The sequence below is a fragment of the Microtus ochrogaster genome, unplaced genomic scaffold (assembly GCF_000317375.1).
Source record: "Microtus ochrogaster isolate Prairie Vole_2 unplaced genomic scaffold, MicOch1.0 UNK1, whole genome shotgun sequence".
Lineage (NCBI taxonomy): Eukaryota > Metazoa > Chordata > Mammalia > Rodentia > Cricetidae > Microtus > Microtus ochrogaster.
The window spans coordinates 29,920,612-29,937,910 of NW_004949099.1; the positions used below are offsets into that span (position 1 = coordinate 29,920,612).

Below are 17,299 nucleotides of genomic sequence, written 5' to 3' on the forward strand. Positions count from 1 at the left end.
CCAGGCTGGTCTCGAACTCACAGAGATTCGCCTGCCTCTGCCTCCCGAGTGCTGGGATTAAAGGCATGCGCCACCACCGCCCGGCTGGTTGTCACTTTTTTTGAGCTGGTAAATTCTAGGTTGGGTATTGGCTTATGGTAGGAAACTCTTGGCGAGCACCTTGGGGACTTTTTCTTCTCGAAAGGATACTTGTGCCAATGGCCGTTACTCAGGCTGGCCCTGCCATACCCTGCTTCTGGGGAGAATCTCACTGGCTCAGCCCTGAGGCACTGGGCCCCCAGGGGGGTCAGTGTATGTCACCCCAGGTTAGATGGTCAGGTCCAATTGCTGTGGGAAGAGTATAGGCGGCAGTTGGCTTCAGGGAGACCAGATGAGAGATTTGGGGTGTGGGTGTGGTCATTTTGGAACCCCTCAAACTTGGAGGCAGAGACTTGCCTAGAGGGAGGGTGTTGGGGCAAGGAGAAAGGGATCCAGATGTTTTTTTCTCTTTGGCCTTCTTGGCTGTGTGAGCCCTGAAGACCCTTTCACCTGCTTGGCACTTTCTACGTCTGCAAAATGAAGACAAAATGTCTGCTTCTCTTAGGTTTGAATAAAGACAAGGTAGGGAGTGCGTGCGGCTCAGTGGAGAGGGTGTGCTGAAGCCAGCTCAGGGCCCTGGGGTCCATGTTCAGCTTAGCACAGATGGGAAGTACATGAGGTGACCTTTCCTGGGTGGCAGGGCGGTCCATGGGGATAGAGGGCACAGCCTCAAACTCCCAGCAGGCAGAGGGCAGAGGGCTGCCTTTAGGTCATGTCTACAGTAGGATGCGAGGCCAGGCTCTGCACTTCCTCTCTGCCATGAACGGGATGAAGAAACAGGCCCATCTCCCCCCTCGGCCATCTTAGGACAAAGGCTGAAGCCCATAGGAGGTTTTCCCAGCAGGCTTTTATTATAAAGAATGTTCCAGAGAGTCCCAGTCTTCCCCTCCAGCCCAGCCTCCTCAGGCTCTGAGCCAGTCCCAGTGGCTATGGAGGGTGGCCTGTGCTGGGGACAGAGAGTACTTTCTGTCTCCTGGAGCAGTGGTTTCCAGTGTCGCACCGGGAGCCCCTGGGGACCCGTGGGTCTTCTGCACAAGCAGCAGCTATTCACAGTTGGTGAGCGATAAGTTTTCTTTTTTTTTAATATATAAAAGATTTAAAAAACAAAACAAAACGAAAAAGTGGTGCTCTTTAGAAACACTTCCAGGAAGATTGGGTAGTCCAGCTACAGTCCCGCATCCTCGACCTTCCCCTTTCTGGGGGACCAGGAACCCCCAAACCTGTCTCCTTCTCTCCACCATTCTGTGGGCAATGGGCACTGCCCCTGCTGCCGCTGGCCGATGGAACAACAATAACAAAAAATCTGACCCTGCTTGGAGCTGTTGGCGGCCAGGGCCCCCTCTGGGGGAGGGACACAGACAATTCGGGGGCTGAAGCAGAAACTGCAGGGTCCCCTCTGCCGGGTGGATGAGGTAGTGTTCTGGGATCTGGCCACCTCTCCCAATGTGTGCTGAGCAGCCTGGGACAGAGCGAGCAGGCAGGCGCGGTCCAGGCTGTCCTGGTTGGCTGGAAAGCCTTCTCGGGGACTGGCAGCGATGCTCAAAGCCCTTGTCCTAGAGCCAGGTCTCGGGCAGGTGGAGGGGACAGAGATGCCCCAGGGGACGAGGCTGAGAGCTCTGTGTCCTCCCTCCTACCCCAGCAGGCTCCTCTTTGTCAGTTCCCTGCCCAAGTTAAGAGGAGGGGGGAAGAGACCAAACGGAGGCCCAAGTGGCCTGCGCACCGTCTCCCTGGCAGTAGCTCCTGGTCACTCTTCTGCCTCAGGCCTCGCTGTAACACTCATAGATATTGTTCTCCATCAGAGCCACCACCTGCTCAAACTTGTGCTGTAGCTGGGTCCTGCGGGCAGTGGGGTTGGCCTCCAGGGCAGCCATGATCTGAGGGGAAGCAGAGGGTCAGTTGTACCATGCCTTCGATCTTGAGAGGGCACTCACCGGTGACCTCATCAAAATGCCAACACCCCAGATGAATCTAAAGGGGGAAGTTCGTTTTTATGGGCCGAAGTTTAGGCCGATCTTGGGCGGGGGAACTCACCTGTGGGCGATACCTCTTAGCGTATTTATAGATCTCAGCCATGGCCACGTTTGTATTGAACTCATTCTGGTATTTCTGTAAAGGTGGGGCGAGGAGGAAGGGGAGACTTGACCCTCCGGGTTAGGACCCAGCTGGCTTACTTCCCACAGTCCGATCGGACTAATTCAGGCCCCTCCAACCCAGGAACACATTGGTTTCCTGGACCCAAAATTCCAACCTTCCCACATCTTCTGAAGGGCACGCCACTCCATCCTTGGACTTCGGGAAAAATATGTTGATGGAGGTGTAGGCAAAGGAGAGAAACTGAGGCTGCCCCAAAATTCTTACCGTGTCTCCTGCCCTAATCTGCCCCACTGCTACTACCTCCTTGCCTAGGCCCCACAGGCCACCTACCCGAGACTCCTCGGCCAGGTGTGCATTCATTTCCTGTTCGCTGAGAGGAGTCATGTCCTGGATCTGTTTGTAATAGCGCTGCACGATCTTCCTGTATTCGGGGATCTCCTTTGCGTACAGGAGCTTGTTGGTGGGAGAGTCCTGGGCAGGGAAGACCACAGCAGCTGGGTGGCTGGACTTGTCCCCACTGCCACCTAGAGGGCCTTAGTGGGTCCTTGACCATGGTTAAGTAACCCTCACTCAGTCACACTTTGGACCAGGGACGACTCTGGCCCTCCCCGTCTCTTGCACAAAGGCCTTGGCCCACTATGCTGGGGGCTGTCGGGCTGGTGACCCACAGAGGGACTTTCAGTTAATGGGAAGAGCTCTGGGCTGTGGGCCAGCAACCCTCTGCTGCACACAGCCCGCAGCCTGTCTTGTTTACACCCTTATTAGGGTGAGGGGATTGGTGGCTGAGATGGCTGGAAGCTGGTTCCCGGCTGCGGGAATGCTTCCCACCCTGCACTTCCAACACCCCAAAAGCGCCATGTGCTAAGTATGCTGGCAGCTCTTTGTTGTCACGGGATGCATGTGTGAAGTGGTGACATTTCCTTTCCCTTGTGGGCTCAGACTGTTGGGCTAGAGACAGGGCCCTGCCTTCACCCCACAGTGCCAGCCTAGCTCTGCAATCCCATGGGTGCTCAGGGCCTCAGAGTCCTGGGCTACCTAAGCCAGGTCACCTCTCTTCCCAGAAGGCCTTGTGGCTTCTGCTTTCTGAACCAGCATTCCCTCTGCCATTGGTAGGTGCCTCTGGGGCTCCCTCTGGTCTGCCACCCACTCCCTGCCCACCTTAAATGATTCAGATTCAGGCAAGCCCCTTTCCCTCCTCAGGAGTAGCCCGAGTAACTAACCTTGCCTAGCTGGAGGTCAGAGATGGAGCAAGCATCGATGAAGGCCTGCGCTATGACAGACAGGCAGGCATCGATGTGGTCTGTCTTCTCTATGTCGAAGACAAACTGGGGGTTTTTTAAGATGTTCACCCAGAAGCGGAGGGGAAGGCTGTGGGGCAGGGATAATGGGGGTGTAAAAGCTCAGTGGGGGGTTTTGGAGGTCAACAATGCTGATTCTTATAGTCCCTGCAGCTTCTGGGCACCTCGCCCTTCCTCTGCCAGCTAGAGACAACCCTCATCCCAAAGAGCCTCCCTCCCCTCGCTAGCAAGCTAGACTCCTGGTTCTCATTAGAAGCCCCCACCCTGCGGCCTGAGTCCAGACTCCTCCCCCACTCGGCCTTGCACGCAGAAGGCAGGGCTGACTGTCCTCAGGAGGCCAGAGGGGGTTGGGGACAACCTCCTTCTCAGTCCTGCAGAGCCTGGGGTGCCTGCTCCCCTGAGCAGGGAGAAAACAGCAACTAAAGTTGCACCGGCATTTCTCTGAGGGTCAGGCTAAGAGTTTTGGGTCCTTCTTGGTGGGGTATGTGACCCCCCCAAAAAAAGCTAAGATGGGCCTCAGAGGAAGCTACGAACTGGGTGTATGAGTCAGAGCTGCGTGTATACTGCCATTCCCCAGGCTGTGTGACCTTGGGCCTGGATGGCTGCTGCTCTAAGGGCCTTGGCTTCCCTCGGTATGATGGGGCATGCAGAGAGGGAGGCAAGGGCGAGCACATAGGATGCTTGCTGGTTTTACAGGGGAAAACTGCAGCACAGAGAGCTAAGTCTCTCACCCAAGCCAGACTCTGCTTCTTGGTGCCCTGCCTAACCCGATGCCATCACATCATCTGCGCCCCACCCCAAGGCCGCCACCTGTTGGTCTTCCAGATGTGCAAGGTGTCAGGGTCAGAGATGCCTCTCTTCTCAGCCTGCTCCTCCAGGAAGTCGAAGAAGTACTTGACGGCCAGGGGGGGCTTGTCCTCGCGGATGCTCAGGATAGCTTTGAACAGGTCATCCAGGAACTTCTGCAGTGTGCCCTGCAGGGAACACGTGGGCATTAGCCCAACCTCAGAGCATCTTTTTATTTTATGTGCATTGGTGTTTTGCCTGCCAATATGTCTGTAAAGGTGTCAGATCCCCTGGAACTGGAGTTACAGACAGGTGTGAGCTGCCATGTGGGTGCTGGGAATTGAACCTGTGTCCTCTGGAAGAGCAGTCAGTGCTCTTAACTGCTGAGCCATCTCTCCAGCCACCCCACCCCCAGCCTCAAGAGTCTTGACTGTGTTTTGTCCATGACACTTTCTTGGAGGAGTGGGAGTGCTCATCAAGACCCTGAGGCATGGGGACGGGGTCAGGATGTGGGCTCTGGGTGCTGGCCTGAGTCTTTCGACCTGAGGATATGAAAGTGCCCCTGGGTCCTTTGCTACTGGGTGGCAGAAAGAATACACAGACTTCTTGGAGCACAGGGCCCCCTTCAAGCCCCTACAGGGGTGGAGACTGAGGTGGAGCCCACCTTGGTAGAGAGCAGGCGGGTCAGGTAGATCTCCGGCAACACCTTCTTGCGGTGGCTCTGCCGGTGGGACTTCTTGGGCTCTACCAGCTCATCTGTGGGCAGCACCTGCAAGGTGGGCAGGGTTGGTACCCTTCCCAGGCACCCGCCTCAATCCTCCCATGGAGTCTGACCTGTGATCCCAGCCCCTGGGCCCACCCATTCCCTCACCCACTCTGGCTTTTCCCAGGGCCTAGGAGCACTTTCCTGGAGGCTCCAGGAGGCATTAAGCCAAAGCCACGCCCAGCAGAGCCAGCTCCCCAGGGTCTGAGGCCGGGCACTCACCAAATGGAAATACTTTTCTGTGTCCAAGTCTTTTACTGCAAAAGGGAAACACACAATAAACAAATGAGGGGGAGGGGAGGGCAACCCGAGTGGGTGGGGGAAGAGAAGAAGAGGGAGGGAGGGGGAGAGAGAGAGAGAGAGAGAGAGAGAGAGAGAGAGAGAGAGAGAGAGAGAGAGAGAGAGAGAGAGAGAGAGAGAGAGAGAGAGAGAGAGAGAGAGAGAGAGAGGCCCAGAGAACAAGTTGTAGAGAGATGGAGAGCCAAGATCTGACTTTTTCACCTCATGGGGAGGGAACCCCCCTCCCCAGGATCTGGGCCTGGGGCATGTGAGGACGTGGCCTGGAAGCAAAGGGCCACAGCAGCCAGCTTGGACCTGGGCACGGTTGGGGCCTCCTGGGGCTTTGCTCTAGCTGCTGGAAGCAATCAGCTTTGATACAGCATGGAAGTGAAGCTCCCCCACCCCCTGCAAGCCTCAGTTCCCCCAGCACCGCTCAGAAGGATCCCAGGAAGGTACCTCCCTTACACCCGCCTGGATCCCTTCCCCAGCTCCAAGCCCTACCTCGGCCCAGGGTGTTGTCCTTCTTGTCTGTGAGGCTCATGGCTAGGGAGGCACCCTCGGGAATCTGACAGAGGAGAGGTGAGGTCAGAGGTCAGAGGTCAGAGAGGAGAGGGGGCGGGGTGGCTTGGTCAGGTTGGGCACCTTGTAGTGGGCCAGCGTGTTCAGTTTCTTGCGGCCATCCTCCACCACTGAGGTGTCATCCAGGTCCCGCAGGACATAGCTCTGTGTGCTCGAGGCAAACCATTCTGGAGGAGAAAAGGGACGTCAGGGCTAGGGAAGTGGGTGGCCCCAGGGGCAGCCATTAGCCTGGGCCACAGAAGCCTCCCCTTCTCCTTCTGGAATCAAAGCAGGCCACACCCCTTTGGGAGCCCAGCTGTTGACCCTAACTGTCCAGAGTTAGAGCCCAGGCAGGGCCTGGTGCAGTGTGAACTTTTAGGAATGGTTTCTTGTAAGTGGTCTGTGACTCCTACACATCCTTCAGATCCCAGCCCCCCAAGCCCTCTTCGAGGAGCGTTTCTTGATCACTCCCTTGCTGTTGCCCACAGCTGCAGAACAAAAAATTCTTCCTTAAGGGGAACTCCAGGGCCTCGACTAACACGGGGAAAGAGGCTGCAGTGGCCAGCAGCCAGGCACGGCGCCTGCCCTTGCCCACCGAGGTCCACGTCCTCCGCCCGCGGCCACTGCGAGTAGGGTACATTCTTGCAGAAGGCTTCCAGGATCTTCTCCTTCACCTGCGTCAGGGTGTCAGTGTCCATGGCCCGCACGCTCAGAGAATCCATACCACAGCCCTGGAAGGACACGTTCAGGTTCTGCACGAGAGAGGGGGCGGCGGCAAAGGACCATCGTCATCATCAGGTCTGGTGACCAGGAGAGCCCAGCTAAGAACACCCACCCATTAGCGGACCAGTGCCCTGGCCCTGGCCCTGGCCCTGGCTCACCCGGGGCTTGGCCTCGATGTTCTCCCTCAGCAGCCACTCTTCATTGAGCGTGTAGCGGGCTTTGCCTGTGATGGCGTCGATGGAGCCTTTGTTGATCTGCTGCTTGATGGCGCACAGCAGCAGGAAGAAGGGCTCACCCACTGTCTCCTGTAAGCGTGAGGGTTGAGGGTCAGGACTCATCGCACCGCTATCTCCTCTGTGTTCCAGGCTCTAAGCTCTGGTCCGCAAGTGTGCCACATACTCCCCGTCCCCTCTCAGGTGGATGTCGACACCCACACCCTCTCCGGAGTGTCTCCCCTGCATCCTAGCCACACATCCAGGGACCAGCCATCCTCACTGAGGCTCAGAGAGGGCAAACACCCTGTCCAGCGCCGCACAGAAGGCAGAAGTAAAACTTGAACTCTGGACTCCTATGCCTGAGTCTTCCTACAAAGCTGGAATGTGCTCAAGTACGGCTGAGTGGACCCAGGACCCAGAAGAAGCCTCGGGGGAAACCCAAGATGGATGCTTCTAGGGAGTGTCAGCCCAGTCAGGTTTCACATCTGACCTCCTACCACCACCACCATCACCACCACCGCAGCCTCAAGCTGACCTTCGCCATGGTGAATAGGCTTGGAGGGAAAATGAGTTTGTCACAGTACCAGACTGCTTTGGCGGCAGTGCCAAGGCAGCTGCCAGCCCTGCTTCCTGCTGTAGTGGTTTGGCCTGGGAGTCACCAGCACCCCGTCATCTGACGGGGGAAGCCAGGCGAAGGTCACCCGCAGTGGCTCTGAATGTGTCTTCTCTCCTAGGGTCCCCATTTCCCTTCTACTCTCTAACTGTCCCAGGATGATCCACAGGGCTCCTAGGCTGGGGCCTCTCATTTGACAAAACGAAACTAAAGTCCAGAGAGGGTAATAACTTGCCTAGAACCACACAGCTAGGTTGTTCCAGCGACCAGTTATAAGCCCAGAACAGTTAAGGTTCTGGTTCTGGGTCCTGTCCAGGCCTTTGCCTTTCTTGAAGGATGCCTAGGTGACCCTTGGACCTTTGCCACCACAGGGTAGTTGGATCCTGGGGCAGGCCCTCGGGTTGTTCTTTGTGATGTCCTAACTCCAGAGAGAAGCCCTGGCACCCTAAAGCTTCCTCTCCTGATCTTGGCCCTGGGCTACTCACTTGGCCTTGACCCCTTCCCACTGAGCCCTCAGGGCTCAGGGTGAGTCACCTGCTTCAGGAAACCCTCCTGGCTTTTCCAAACAGTCATCTTTCAGACTGACTAAGCTCTGCTCTACGGCAGCTGCTCAATACTTAAAAGTTTTGCTTCTGTGTCCCCCCTCTTCCCTAAGGAGAGGAAGTCTCGGGAATGCAGGGGCCTGAACTCCTCCAAATACTGCTCCCCAAGGAGGGCTTGAGGACTAAGGCTAAGGGACAAGAAGACCTACCAGCCTCTGTCTGCCTGAGAATGCTATGTGCTCTTGGAGCAAGCTAGCCAGCCAGATCTTCTCCAAGCTTCCATTTCCCCACCTGCCCAAAGGGGTCCCGTTGAAAAGGCATCCACCCCACCACCTTAATGAAGTTAGGTTTGCCTGCAGGGGCGGAGCTTCAGGGTGGGGGTGTATGGGAGGGTGGAGTGGGCTTACCCTCAGGCAGCCATACATGCAGATGGACATCCAGTTGGTAAGCATCTTCTCTACCACTGACTCGGTGCGCCGCAGCATGAGCTTGGGGTTCTTGGCCGCCGAGGCATCGATGAGGTCCACCAGCAGCTCCTTCATGATGCTGGTGTAGTACTCCAGCTTGCCGTGCAGTGCAATGGTCAGCAGCGACGCCAGGCTGCACCTGGAGGCACGGAGTGTAAGGCCGAGCCACCTCCTTGCTGGACCCAGGTGGCCCTCGGTGGAGGCTCCCACAGATTGCAAAGCAATGAGGAACTCCTGGGAATCTCAGGGCCTGCGACTTGATTTTCAGTGGGTGACAGGGGTGACAGCTGCTCCAGGGATGTGGGACCCATGTCCCTGCATCTCCCATAGCCTCCCTCACCTGTCCCGCACAGCAAAGTCCTTCTGCTGCTCCAGGGCGTGGACAAAGATGATAAGGAAGTGCTTGTTGTTGAGCAGCGAGGAGAACAAGCTGATCCCCTCCTCCATGCTGGGCCGACAGTGTTCCGGGATCTGTGGACATGGAAGGAAAAACTGGTGCTCTGCATCCCAGGAGGCCCCAGAGGGGCAACGATGGCTGTAGGGAACCCAACATGCCCTCTCTGTGCCACTTTCCTGTGTAAGCAGTAGGTGGCATGAGATCATACGCCCAGGCTCTCTGTCTGGCCTCAGGGACCAGTACCCCTGAACAGATGCCTGAATGCCTCTCAGAAGGGAGGACTGTCTACCTTCTAATGATTTGGATCATTGGGTGCAAGCCCTTGGGGCCGGGCACTCACGTTCCACTCTCCCAGCAGCGGGTGGGTTTCCTGTGGCGGGGTGTTGCCCTGGGAGTTGAGGGTCTGCGAGGGTAGCACATACCGCTCTTCATAGAGGGAAGAACACTGCGGAGAGAAGCCAGGGCTTTAGCAAGGCAGCCTGGCAGGCACCTGGGTCACCCACACATGGGGGAGAGTGGCAGGGCCACATGGTAGCCAAGGGACCCGGGCTCCCTAGAGGGGCACAAATCACTGTGTAGCACAGCAAGGGACCGGAGGCTCAGGGGCAAACCAAAGTCACTGAGTCGTGCAGTGGGGGAGATGGAGGCAGGCAGGCTGCTATGCTCTATGGTTGGGAAAAGCTGGGGGGAGGGGTTCCTGAAATGGTGGAGCCAGGTGTTCCCTTGGACTATTTATTGCACAGGGGGCAGTAAGCCCATGGACCCTGGACCATCAAGAGGAAACGGGCACGTGGAGGCCGGGACATCTGGCCAGGACCTGGGAGAGTCCTTTTTTTCCCTACTCAGTTCCCTCAGTGTGGGGATGATGGGGAAGTCAACAGGGGGACATGACAGCAGTCTTCCATATAGAAAGCTAAACATGAGGAAAGCAGGGAAAGAAAAGGAACCCGGGTGGCTATGGGCAGGAGTGCAGGCCCCACAAAGGTGCCTCGATTCAAACTCCCCGTGATGACCAACGCACGTTGGAGGGTGTGTACCTTGGGGAAGAAGGTACGAGTCACAAAGTGCTTGTATTCCAAGAAGGGGATGCCCTGGCTGCGGTTCAGCTCCTTGGTGAGATCCGTCATGTCTGTCTGCAGCTCTGCAAAGCCTGTGAGACAGACCAGCAGCTGTGAGTGATCCTGCCCAGTCAGGTGCAGCGCCACCTGACCCCGCTACCCACCTTTGCGAATCTCCTCGCGGATCTGAGACTCCATCTCTTCCATCTGCAGCAGCGTCTTCTGCCAGTAGCGCTCGGCACGGCGGCTCTTGGTGCAGAAGACGAACAGGGCTGTGGACAGCAGAGGGGCGGCTCAGGTCCCCAGGGCCCATGAAAAGGTGTCAACAGGAACCTGCTAAGGCAGGCTGTGAGCCTGGAAGGACAGGGTCTACCCACAGGCCTCAGTGTCTCTGGGCAGGAGCAAGCAGGTATCGTCCTCAGTCCCTCTGCCCTTTGTCCCTCCCCTGACAACTCAGGGCTGGACAACCCTTGATGACTTTTCTTAGAACGAGAAATGTGCCAAAGTGCAGTCACCAGGGCTTTTCTCTGAGCAGAAAAATTATGGGCAATTTGTTTCTTCTGCCCCAATGTGCCTTGGGAGTTCAACTTTTCAAATCAGTACACAGTACCTGCCTGTCCTGTGAGGCATGGCGTATCCATTGGTATATAGAGAAGTATTATGGGTAGTATTTTTAGGAACAATATATCTAGTATTTATCTTCTTGCTTTTCCTGATACTTTCTTATATTGGATAGAGTAATTTATATCACTATTACTATTTGCACAAGTGATGGCAAAAAAAAATCTTGGCAAAAAAACTTGTGCAAATATATGAGAACCCGGGACTGATCCCCAGAACTCATATAAAAAGTAGGGCATGGCGGCATGAGCCAGACATTTGGGTGCTGGGAAGGCAGAGAAGAGAAAGGTGGATGCCTGGGGCTCGCTGGCCTGCAAGCCAGGTGAAGTCAGTGAGCTCCAGGTCCCAGTGAGAGATCCTGTCTCCAAATCTAGAGGACAGCGACTGAGGTACCCCACCTCTGGCCTCCAAATGCACACACAGACTGTGTAACCCATCCGTTTACACACCAGGGTGTCTGAGCCTAACCACGTGTCACATGACCATCAGAGTTACCCAATTTTAGAATATTCTCACTGTCCAAGGGAGACCCTTACCCTGTAAGTATTTCTCCCCACTTCCCCCCTCTCCCAGATAGCCACTAATCATTCTGTCTCTATGGATTTGCCTGTTCTGTCTCCTTCAAGTGAACAGTTGGGCAATATGTAGCCTCTTATGTCTATTTTTTTCATTGTCCTTGTTTTCAAGGCCCATCTATGCTGTGGAATATTCCTTTTTATGGCTGACAACTCCATTGTATGGATATACCACATTTTATTACACACTTAGCATTAGATGGCCATTGGGCTGTTGTGACCTCTTAATTATTATAAGTAATATTGCTAAGGACATCTGCGTATAAGATTTTATGTGGGCATGTTTTCCTTGCTCTTGGGTAGGTATCAAGTGTAGATTACTGGGCCAGCTGTTAGGAACTGACAGGCCATTTCCCAAGGGAAGTGTACCTTTGTCCCCCCACCCAGCAGTACAGAGGCTCTGCTCTCTCTGCCATGTTGCACACATTGCTTTAACACACAGGATCATTTCCCCTGAGCAACCTCTCTGCAACAGCCTCCAAATTCCTCTGCCTTGTATCCAAAGCCAATTACGATCTGAGTACAGAAAGTCTGACCAATATCTGCCACCTTCTAATTGTGCCCACTCCTTACCCACTCTCAGGGATTCACAGATGCCCTCCCGACTCTCTCACGCGTAGGAGACTTACCAACCACAGAGAGCAGCAACAGGACACTGCAGATGACAATGGACACGACGATGGCCGTCTCGCTGCCCCCCAGCTGCAGTGTGGCGATGGTCTGGTTGAAGTTCCCCACCTGGATCTGTGCACAGTGGGGTGGCACATCAGGCTTTGCCAGAGCTGTGCCTCAGCTCTTCTCATTAGCTGTGTGACCTCCTGATTAAACTGAGATCCAGCGTTTGGCAGAGAGGCCAAATCAACACAGGGCTGTGATGACAACAGCCTAGGAGAGGTCACAGGGAAGCTCATGGAGTCTGGCTGTCGTCTTGGAAACAAGTGAGGGGTAACTCAGCAGGAGGTAGACAGACGCAGTACAGCAATACCTAAAAGCCACCCCTGCCCCGTCCCGCCCGTCCCACCCCTCCAGACTGTCTCTGCTCTACTCCATGATGCTACACGGTGACAGGCTGTGGGCAGGACACACTCTAGGTGGGACACCAAAACAGGCAGGAGCAACTTTTTAATGGCTTCTGGTGCCAACTAATGACTTGGGTCTCAGTTTCTCCATCTGTCAAGTCAGGGTATAAAGCTCTGCTTTGCGGAGACCTAAGTTACTGGGTATGAAAATACTCAGTGACCTCTGTACCCAGAAGCCAGGCCTGCCCACCTCCAGAGCCCCGCCCACTCACTGTGATGGGCAGCTGTCCCTCAGCTGTGCCCAGAGACTCATTGACTGAGCAGTGGATGACTCTGTCTGAGACGATCTGGATGTCGCAGGACACCTGGCCAATCTTGATGTGGTACTCATGGCTCTCGAGCCCTAGGCTGTCTTGCTCCTTCTGTGGGTATACATGGGATGCTGGGATGGGGGTGGGGTTCCCAGGTCAGCTGCCCCCAGCTCCCATTACCCAGCCTCCCAGCCAGGTGCTCACATGGATGACTAGGGTGAGCGGCTCCCCTGGGTGATGCTTGATCCACTTCTCCCTCTTGGCTGTGGAGAACTGTGGATTGGGGAGGTAGTCCAGACGGAACCGGCTGCCCCTCTGTGCCTCTGCAGGGTCCAGCAGCTCCTCGGCCGCTTCGTCTGTGTACGTCCGGCCATTGATGAAAAAGTCTACGGGAGCTGAAGCATTGCTCAGGGCTCCAGGAGATGGGCAGGTGATGAGTGTGGAGTTGAGAACCTTGCAGAACTGGGTGGGATGAACCCACGAGGGTGGAAAATTGAAGGATGAGGGTAAAGTGTGGGGGGGGAGATAGAGAGGTCAAGAGGAACAGACATAAACTGGCTGCACGGGACGACCTCGGGTCCCAGCCCCTCACCCCTATCTACCCTGCCCCCTCACCGTGGGCTCCCGGCCGATGTGGTGTACTGCCATTGATACGTTCTGTACCATGTGGAAGCGCTCGCCAGCCACAGTGATGGTCCTGCCACCGCTGAGGGGACAGCAAGACTTGTCAGGCTCCCCGCAGCCCGGACAGTGAGACAGAGTGGGCATGGGTGGGTCTGGATCTCACCTGACAGGGCTGCGGCCCGGCCGGATGGCAGTGATGACTGGGTTCTGCATGTACCAGAAGGTAAGGTTTCCATGCACGCAGCCCCGGCTCTCAAAGCGCACACACACAGGCACTAGAGTGGGCAGGGTCCCCCGAGGCACAGTGCAGGTGATGCTGGTGGCCGTGCGCCTATGGGGAGTGACGAGCGGATGACATAAGTGTGGCCCTTTCCAGTTGCTCACCCACTGCACGTGCCCTGGCCTCGTCTTCTGTCACTTCTGCCCAGTTTCTCCTTCCCACATCCACTCCAAGCCAAGAGGGGAAAAAGCTAGGCATACCTGAGTGATACCTATGGACGGGGTCACCCACCTCCCAGCTGCCAGACTGTGGGCATGGCTTACGTAAGGTCCGTGCAGGGGTCTGTGTCATTCACCAGGACCTGGAGCATAGAGCCTACATGGAGGTCACTGCCGTGAATAGTGATCCTGGTGCCCCCTGCCTTTGGACCCAGGGCAGGCTCCAGGGAGTGGACCACGGGTAGCTGGAGAGAAGCAAAGGGGTCAGGCTCTAGCCGCAGGCTTGTGGGGAGCGAGCTGGATGGCAGGTGGTGGTTGCCTACTTACCACATAGGAGAAGTGCTCCCGCGACCTGCCCTCCTTGGAGGCGTTCACGGTTACCACGTCTGAGAAGACCCCTGGTGCGGGCCCTGTGGCACACACGATCCTGAGGACAGGCAGGCATGTGGGCGGAAGGTGAGCCAGTACCTATGTCTGCCCATGGGGCCTGCCTCCCACTCAAGCCAGAATGCCCACCCAACAGTGTTCCCCATGGGCAATAATCACCCTAGGGTTGGCCAAGCGGGGACACACCACTCCACTGTTTCCCCCACACCAGGCAGTTTGCCCAGCTAGTCTGGGTTAGCCACCTGTTGCCATTCTCGGCAAGCCTGGGTCAGAGCCTTCCAACAGGAAGTCTCGCTAATTTCCTGCTTGCAGAAGTCCCCAGAGGCCTTTGGGCCCAGCTGCACCCTGATCTTTATACCCCATCAGAGCCCCCCAAACTTTACTAGTATTAAGTAGCTCTCATCAGAGCAAGACTGACGAGGCAGGGAAAGCCCAGAGGGCTTCCCAGAAGAGGCACCAGAGTGCTGGCAGGATAGAGGAGTGGCCCAGGCAGAGACAGTGGGAGATCTAGTCATTGCAATGTGCCATTGTGGGGGCGGGGTGAGGGTTAGGTTGGCATGCCTGACACTCACTCCTCTGAAACTGTGTATCTGTCAGCCAGGGGTTCACAGGGTACACTGCCAATCCACACACCGTGGGCCACATCACTGAACCTGCGGCCCAGGTTCCTGCCGCGGATGGTCAGCAAAGTCCCGCCGTCCAAGGGGCCACTCAGAGGCTCGATCTGCCGGGGAACCATGGCAAGTGAGGGTCTGAGGCCCGGTGTCCCTCTGACTGTCATATGTGCCCACAAGAGGTCACAGACCCAGCAGAGGACAGGGAGCCTCAGAGGGTTGTCTCAGGTTGTCTCAGAGGGCTGGGACAACTGGTGGATGGGCTGCATGCGTCCTATGGGAGCCTGAAGACGCCATGTGGCTCTTGGTGGCCATTCCTGACCACTTCTAAGCCAGATGCTCATTGGTCTAGGGGTGGCCTAGTCAAAATCATTCCCTGAGATTTTTCTTAACTAAATCAGGCTGGTGAGTTCCTGGAAATCTCGACTGCCACCAGGATGGGTTCCTGGGTTTCTGTGAAAAGTCAATGGTCAAAGGCCCCACCTCCCACCTCCCAGTGACCGTCCCCTATTAAAACAGTAGCCGCAGGAGGTGACCTATGAGTCAAGAGTGCTATGCGTGTCAGCAATGCCTGGCATGGCGTGTGCTTACCGCTCGTATCTCAGGGGCTGGGCAGGTGCCGGGGAGTGGCCGCAGGGGCCCTCTCAGGCGACAGCCATCATTCCAAACACAGAGGTGACCCAGGTCCTCACGGCCCAGGCACTGGGAACAGTCAGGGCTGCCCATAGCACAATTGTAGACCACAACTGTGGACACAGGACAGCACGGTCAGCCTGAAGCGAGGCAACTCCGGGGTCAGCACCCTTAAAGTTCTTGGCCAGCTTCTAACTGTGCAGCCCTGTGTCCAGCCCCCAGTTTCATCAACAGTGCTTCTCTTCAAGGGGCTCACTGATGCCTGGTCAGTCTTTCAGTAAAGGCTTGTAGCCTCACTAGACACAGGAAAACAGGGCTCAGAGAGGGAAATAAGGGCCTGGAGGTGACATGGCCTCTGGTCTAAGACTGGCTACTGCAGAACGGCTAGCTCAAGGGTCTCAGTGGATGTTTGGGCACTTATGGGCTATAAAGTTTGTGGCCGCCCAGGGGAACCCCCAAAGCTGGACGCCTCCAATGACCAGTGGGATGGGGGGACACTCACCTGTCATGGGGTTAGGGCTATCTAGGAATCTGTCTGGTGGCCCCTTCAGCTTCAGGCTAAGTGGAAACACCTGGCTCTTCTGGGTCGTGTGCAGCTGCAAAATGAGGAAGTATGAAAGGCAAGGGTGGGGTCTGGGTCTCCTGTGGGGGCAACGGTGTCACCAAGATGGACCAGGGCAGGGGAAGGGGGGGGGGAACCAAAAAGCAGAGGCATGTAGAAAGAGGAAAAAAGGAGGCCGAGCGGGTCTCTTCTGTGCCCTGCTGGGCTCCTGCCACTTACCACCACTTGGTTGCAGCGTACCAGCGAGTCATTTATCCACACAGCCTCGAAGCTCTCTTCCAGGCCAAAGCTGCACTCCAGGGAGGTACCCTACAGACAGAGGGCAGAGGCTTTACAGCACCCATCCCTCAGACCTCTCAGAACATGGCAGCTGCCACCCTGACAGGAGGGCTAGGGACTCCACCAGCCTTTTGCCCCCAGAATCTCCTCCCTGGTCATCAAGTCAGGGGCTGCAGACACTGAGGACTCTGGCCTATGACACTGACAGTCTCCCTGTCACCTCCAGTGTCCTAAACCAGTTCCTGACGCCCTAGCTCCAGGAGACCTTGTCTGCCCCTTAGACTGAGTCTCTGGTCTCTGCCCTGCAAAGCTAAACCCTAGACACCCCGTCAATCTCTGGGTGGCATGTGCCAGGGCTTCTGCATGGGCTGGTCTCTTCCTTGCCATCAGTGAGAATCACCAGTGTCCAAATTCCAGCTGCAGAGACCCTGGTTCCCCTAGGCCCCCTTGGATCAGGACACCCCATACACAACCCTGCCCTCAACAGCAAGGGGATGCACACTGAGGGACCTGTTCTGCTCCCAAAGCCTGCAAGTGTTCTGTTTCCACATGTCTCCTTACCTACCAGGAAGGTCCTAGCTGACCTTAAGGTCCTTTACACACCCTTACAAGCAGCAGAAGTTGTGGAAAGCTCAGGCCCAACCTCCCATGTGCCTAGCTTTAAATCCCGCCTTTGCTTATTCCTTATGTGGCCTCATGCGGTTGATCTGCTTCTCTGAGCCTTGGTTTTCTTAACTGTATATTATGTGAATAGGTCTTCTGGGCAAAGTACAGACCCTATGTTTTAGTGGCTTATGTATACAGGTGTCTAATGTGTGCTCTGCTATGGGTGGTATGCAGGAAGTGTGCAATAAATGCTAACACATGAAGCAGGGTCCAATTCCTCAGTCTCAACCTGCTCCCTCTGGAGCAGTGTCAATAAATATTTGCTGGGTGACAACAGACCAAGACCCCAGAGCCATGTGCCAGGACTTCCTGTTTATGTTTCTACTGTTGGCAGATAGGACTCCCTGAGAAAAAAGCAGGACAACCTCTTCTTCCTGGGGTCCTAGCCGGAAGCTAACACAGGAAAGAAGCTGCTGACAGGGCCAAATGTTGGTCTATTCCCAGTGTGCAGAATCGCAACTGGGTCCCCTCCCAGAGGACATGGCTGAGTAGTCTGTAGCAGTGCTGCCCAGCGTCCAGGCCTCCAGCCGCTCTAGAAGCATCGTCAGGCAAGGAGCTGGGGAGTCCTGTGACTGGTAAAAGCAGTAAATGCGCCAAGAGCCACACAGCTGGAGAGAATCAGCCAGGGCCGAATTGGTGCTACAGTCTCCCCACCCTGCTCCTGTGACCCACCAGGCCCTGGCACAGTAGGCCTCCCCA

The 17,299-nt window shown here is 56.1% G+C and overlaps 1 protein-coding gene across 1 annotated transcript in view; it reads right to left on the minus strand.

The window, feature by feature from the left end:
* Positions 1–907: 907 nt before the first annotated feature.
* Positions 908–17,299, minus strand: part of Plxnd1 (plexin D1) — a 39,354-nt gene continuing 22,962 nt past the window's right edge. Inside the window, exons 10-36 of the mRNA XM_013353013.2 lie at positions 15,875–15,964; positions 15,596–15,689; positions 15,052–15,206; positions 14,419–14,570; positions 13,787–13,886; positions 13,565–13,704; positions 13,185–13,352; positions 13,013–13,103; positions 12,602–12,859; positions 12,359–12,508; positions 11,697–11,811; positions 10,036–10,143; positions 9,851–9,963; positions 9,154–9,258; positions 8,757–8,887; positions 8,357–8,555; positions 6,738–6,884; positions 6,452–6,608; positions 5,941–6,044; positions 5,800–5,863; positions 5,242–5,276; positions 4,921–5,025; positions 4,281–4,444; positions 3,393–3,540; positions 2,503–2,643; positions 2,110–2,184; positions 908–1,952 (exon numbers count right to left, since the gene is read on the minus strand). Of these exons, the coding sequence (XP_013208467.1) occupies positions 1,836–1,952; positions 2,110–2,184; positions 2,503–2,643; positions 3,393–3,540; positions 4,281–4,444; positions 4,921–5,025; positions 5,242–5,276; positions 5,800–5,863; positions 5,941–6,044; positions 6,452–6,608; positions 6,738–6,884; positions 8,357–8,555; positions 8,757–8,887; positions 9,154–9,258; positions 9,851–9,963; positions 10,036–10,143; positions 11,697–11,811; positions 12,359–12,508; positions 12,602–12,859; positions 13,013–13,103; positions 13,185–13,352; positions 13,565–13,704; positions 13,787–13,886; positions 14,419–14,570; positions 15,052–15,206; positions 15,596–15,689; positions 15,875–15,964 (3,426 nt within the window). The 3' untranslated portion in view covers positions 908–1,835. The remainder of the gene's footprint in view (positions 1,953–2,109; positions 2,185–2,502; positions 2,644–3,392; positions 3,541–4,280; positions 4,445–4,920; positions 5,026–5,241; positions 5,277–5,799; positions 5,864–5,940; positions 6,045–6,451; positions 6,609–6,737; positions 6,885–8,356; positions 8,556–8,756; positions 8,888–9,153; positions 9,259–9,850; positions 9,964–10,035; positions 10,144–11,696; positions 11,812–12,358; positions 12,509–12,601; positions 12,860–13,012; positions 13,104–13,184; positions 13,353–13,564; positions 13,705–13,786; positions 13,887–14,418; positions 14,571–15,051; positions 15,207–15,595; positions 15,690–15,874; positions 15,965–17,299) is intronic.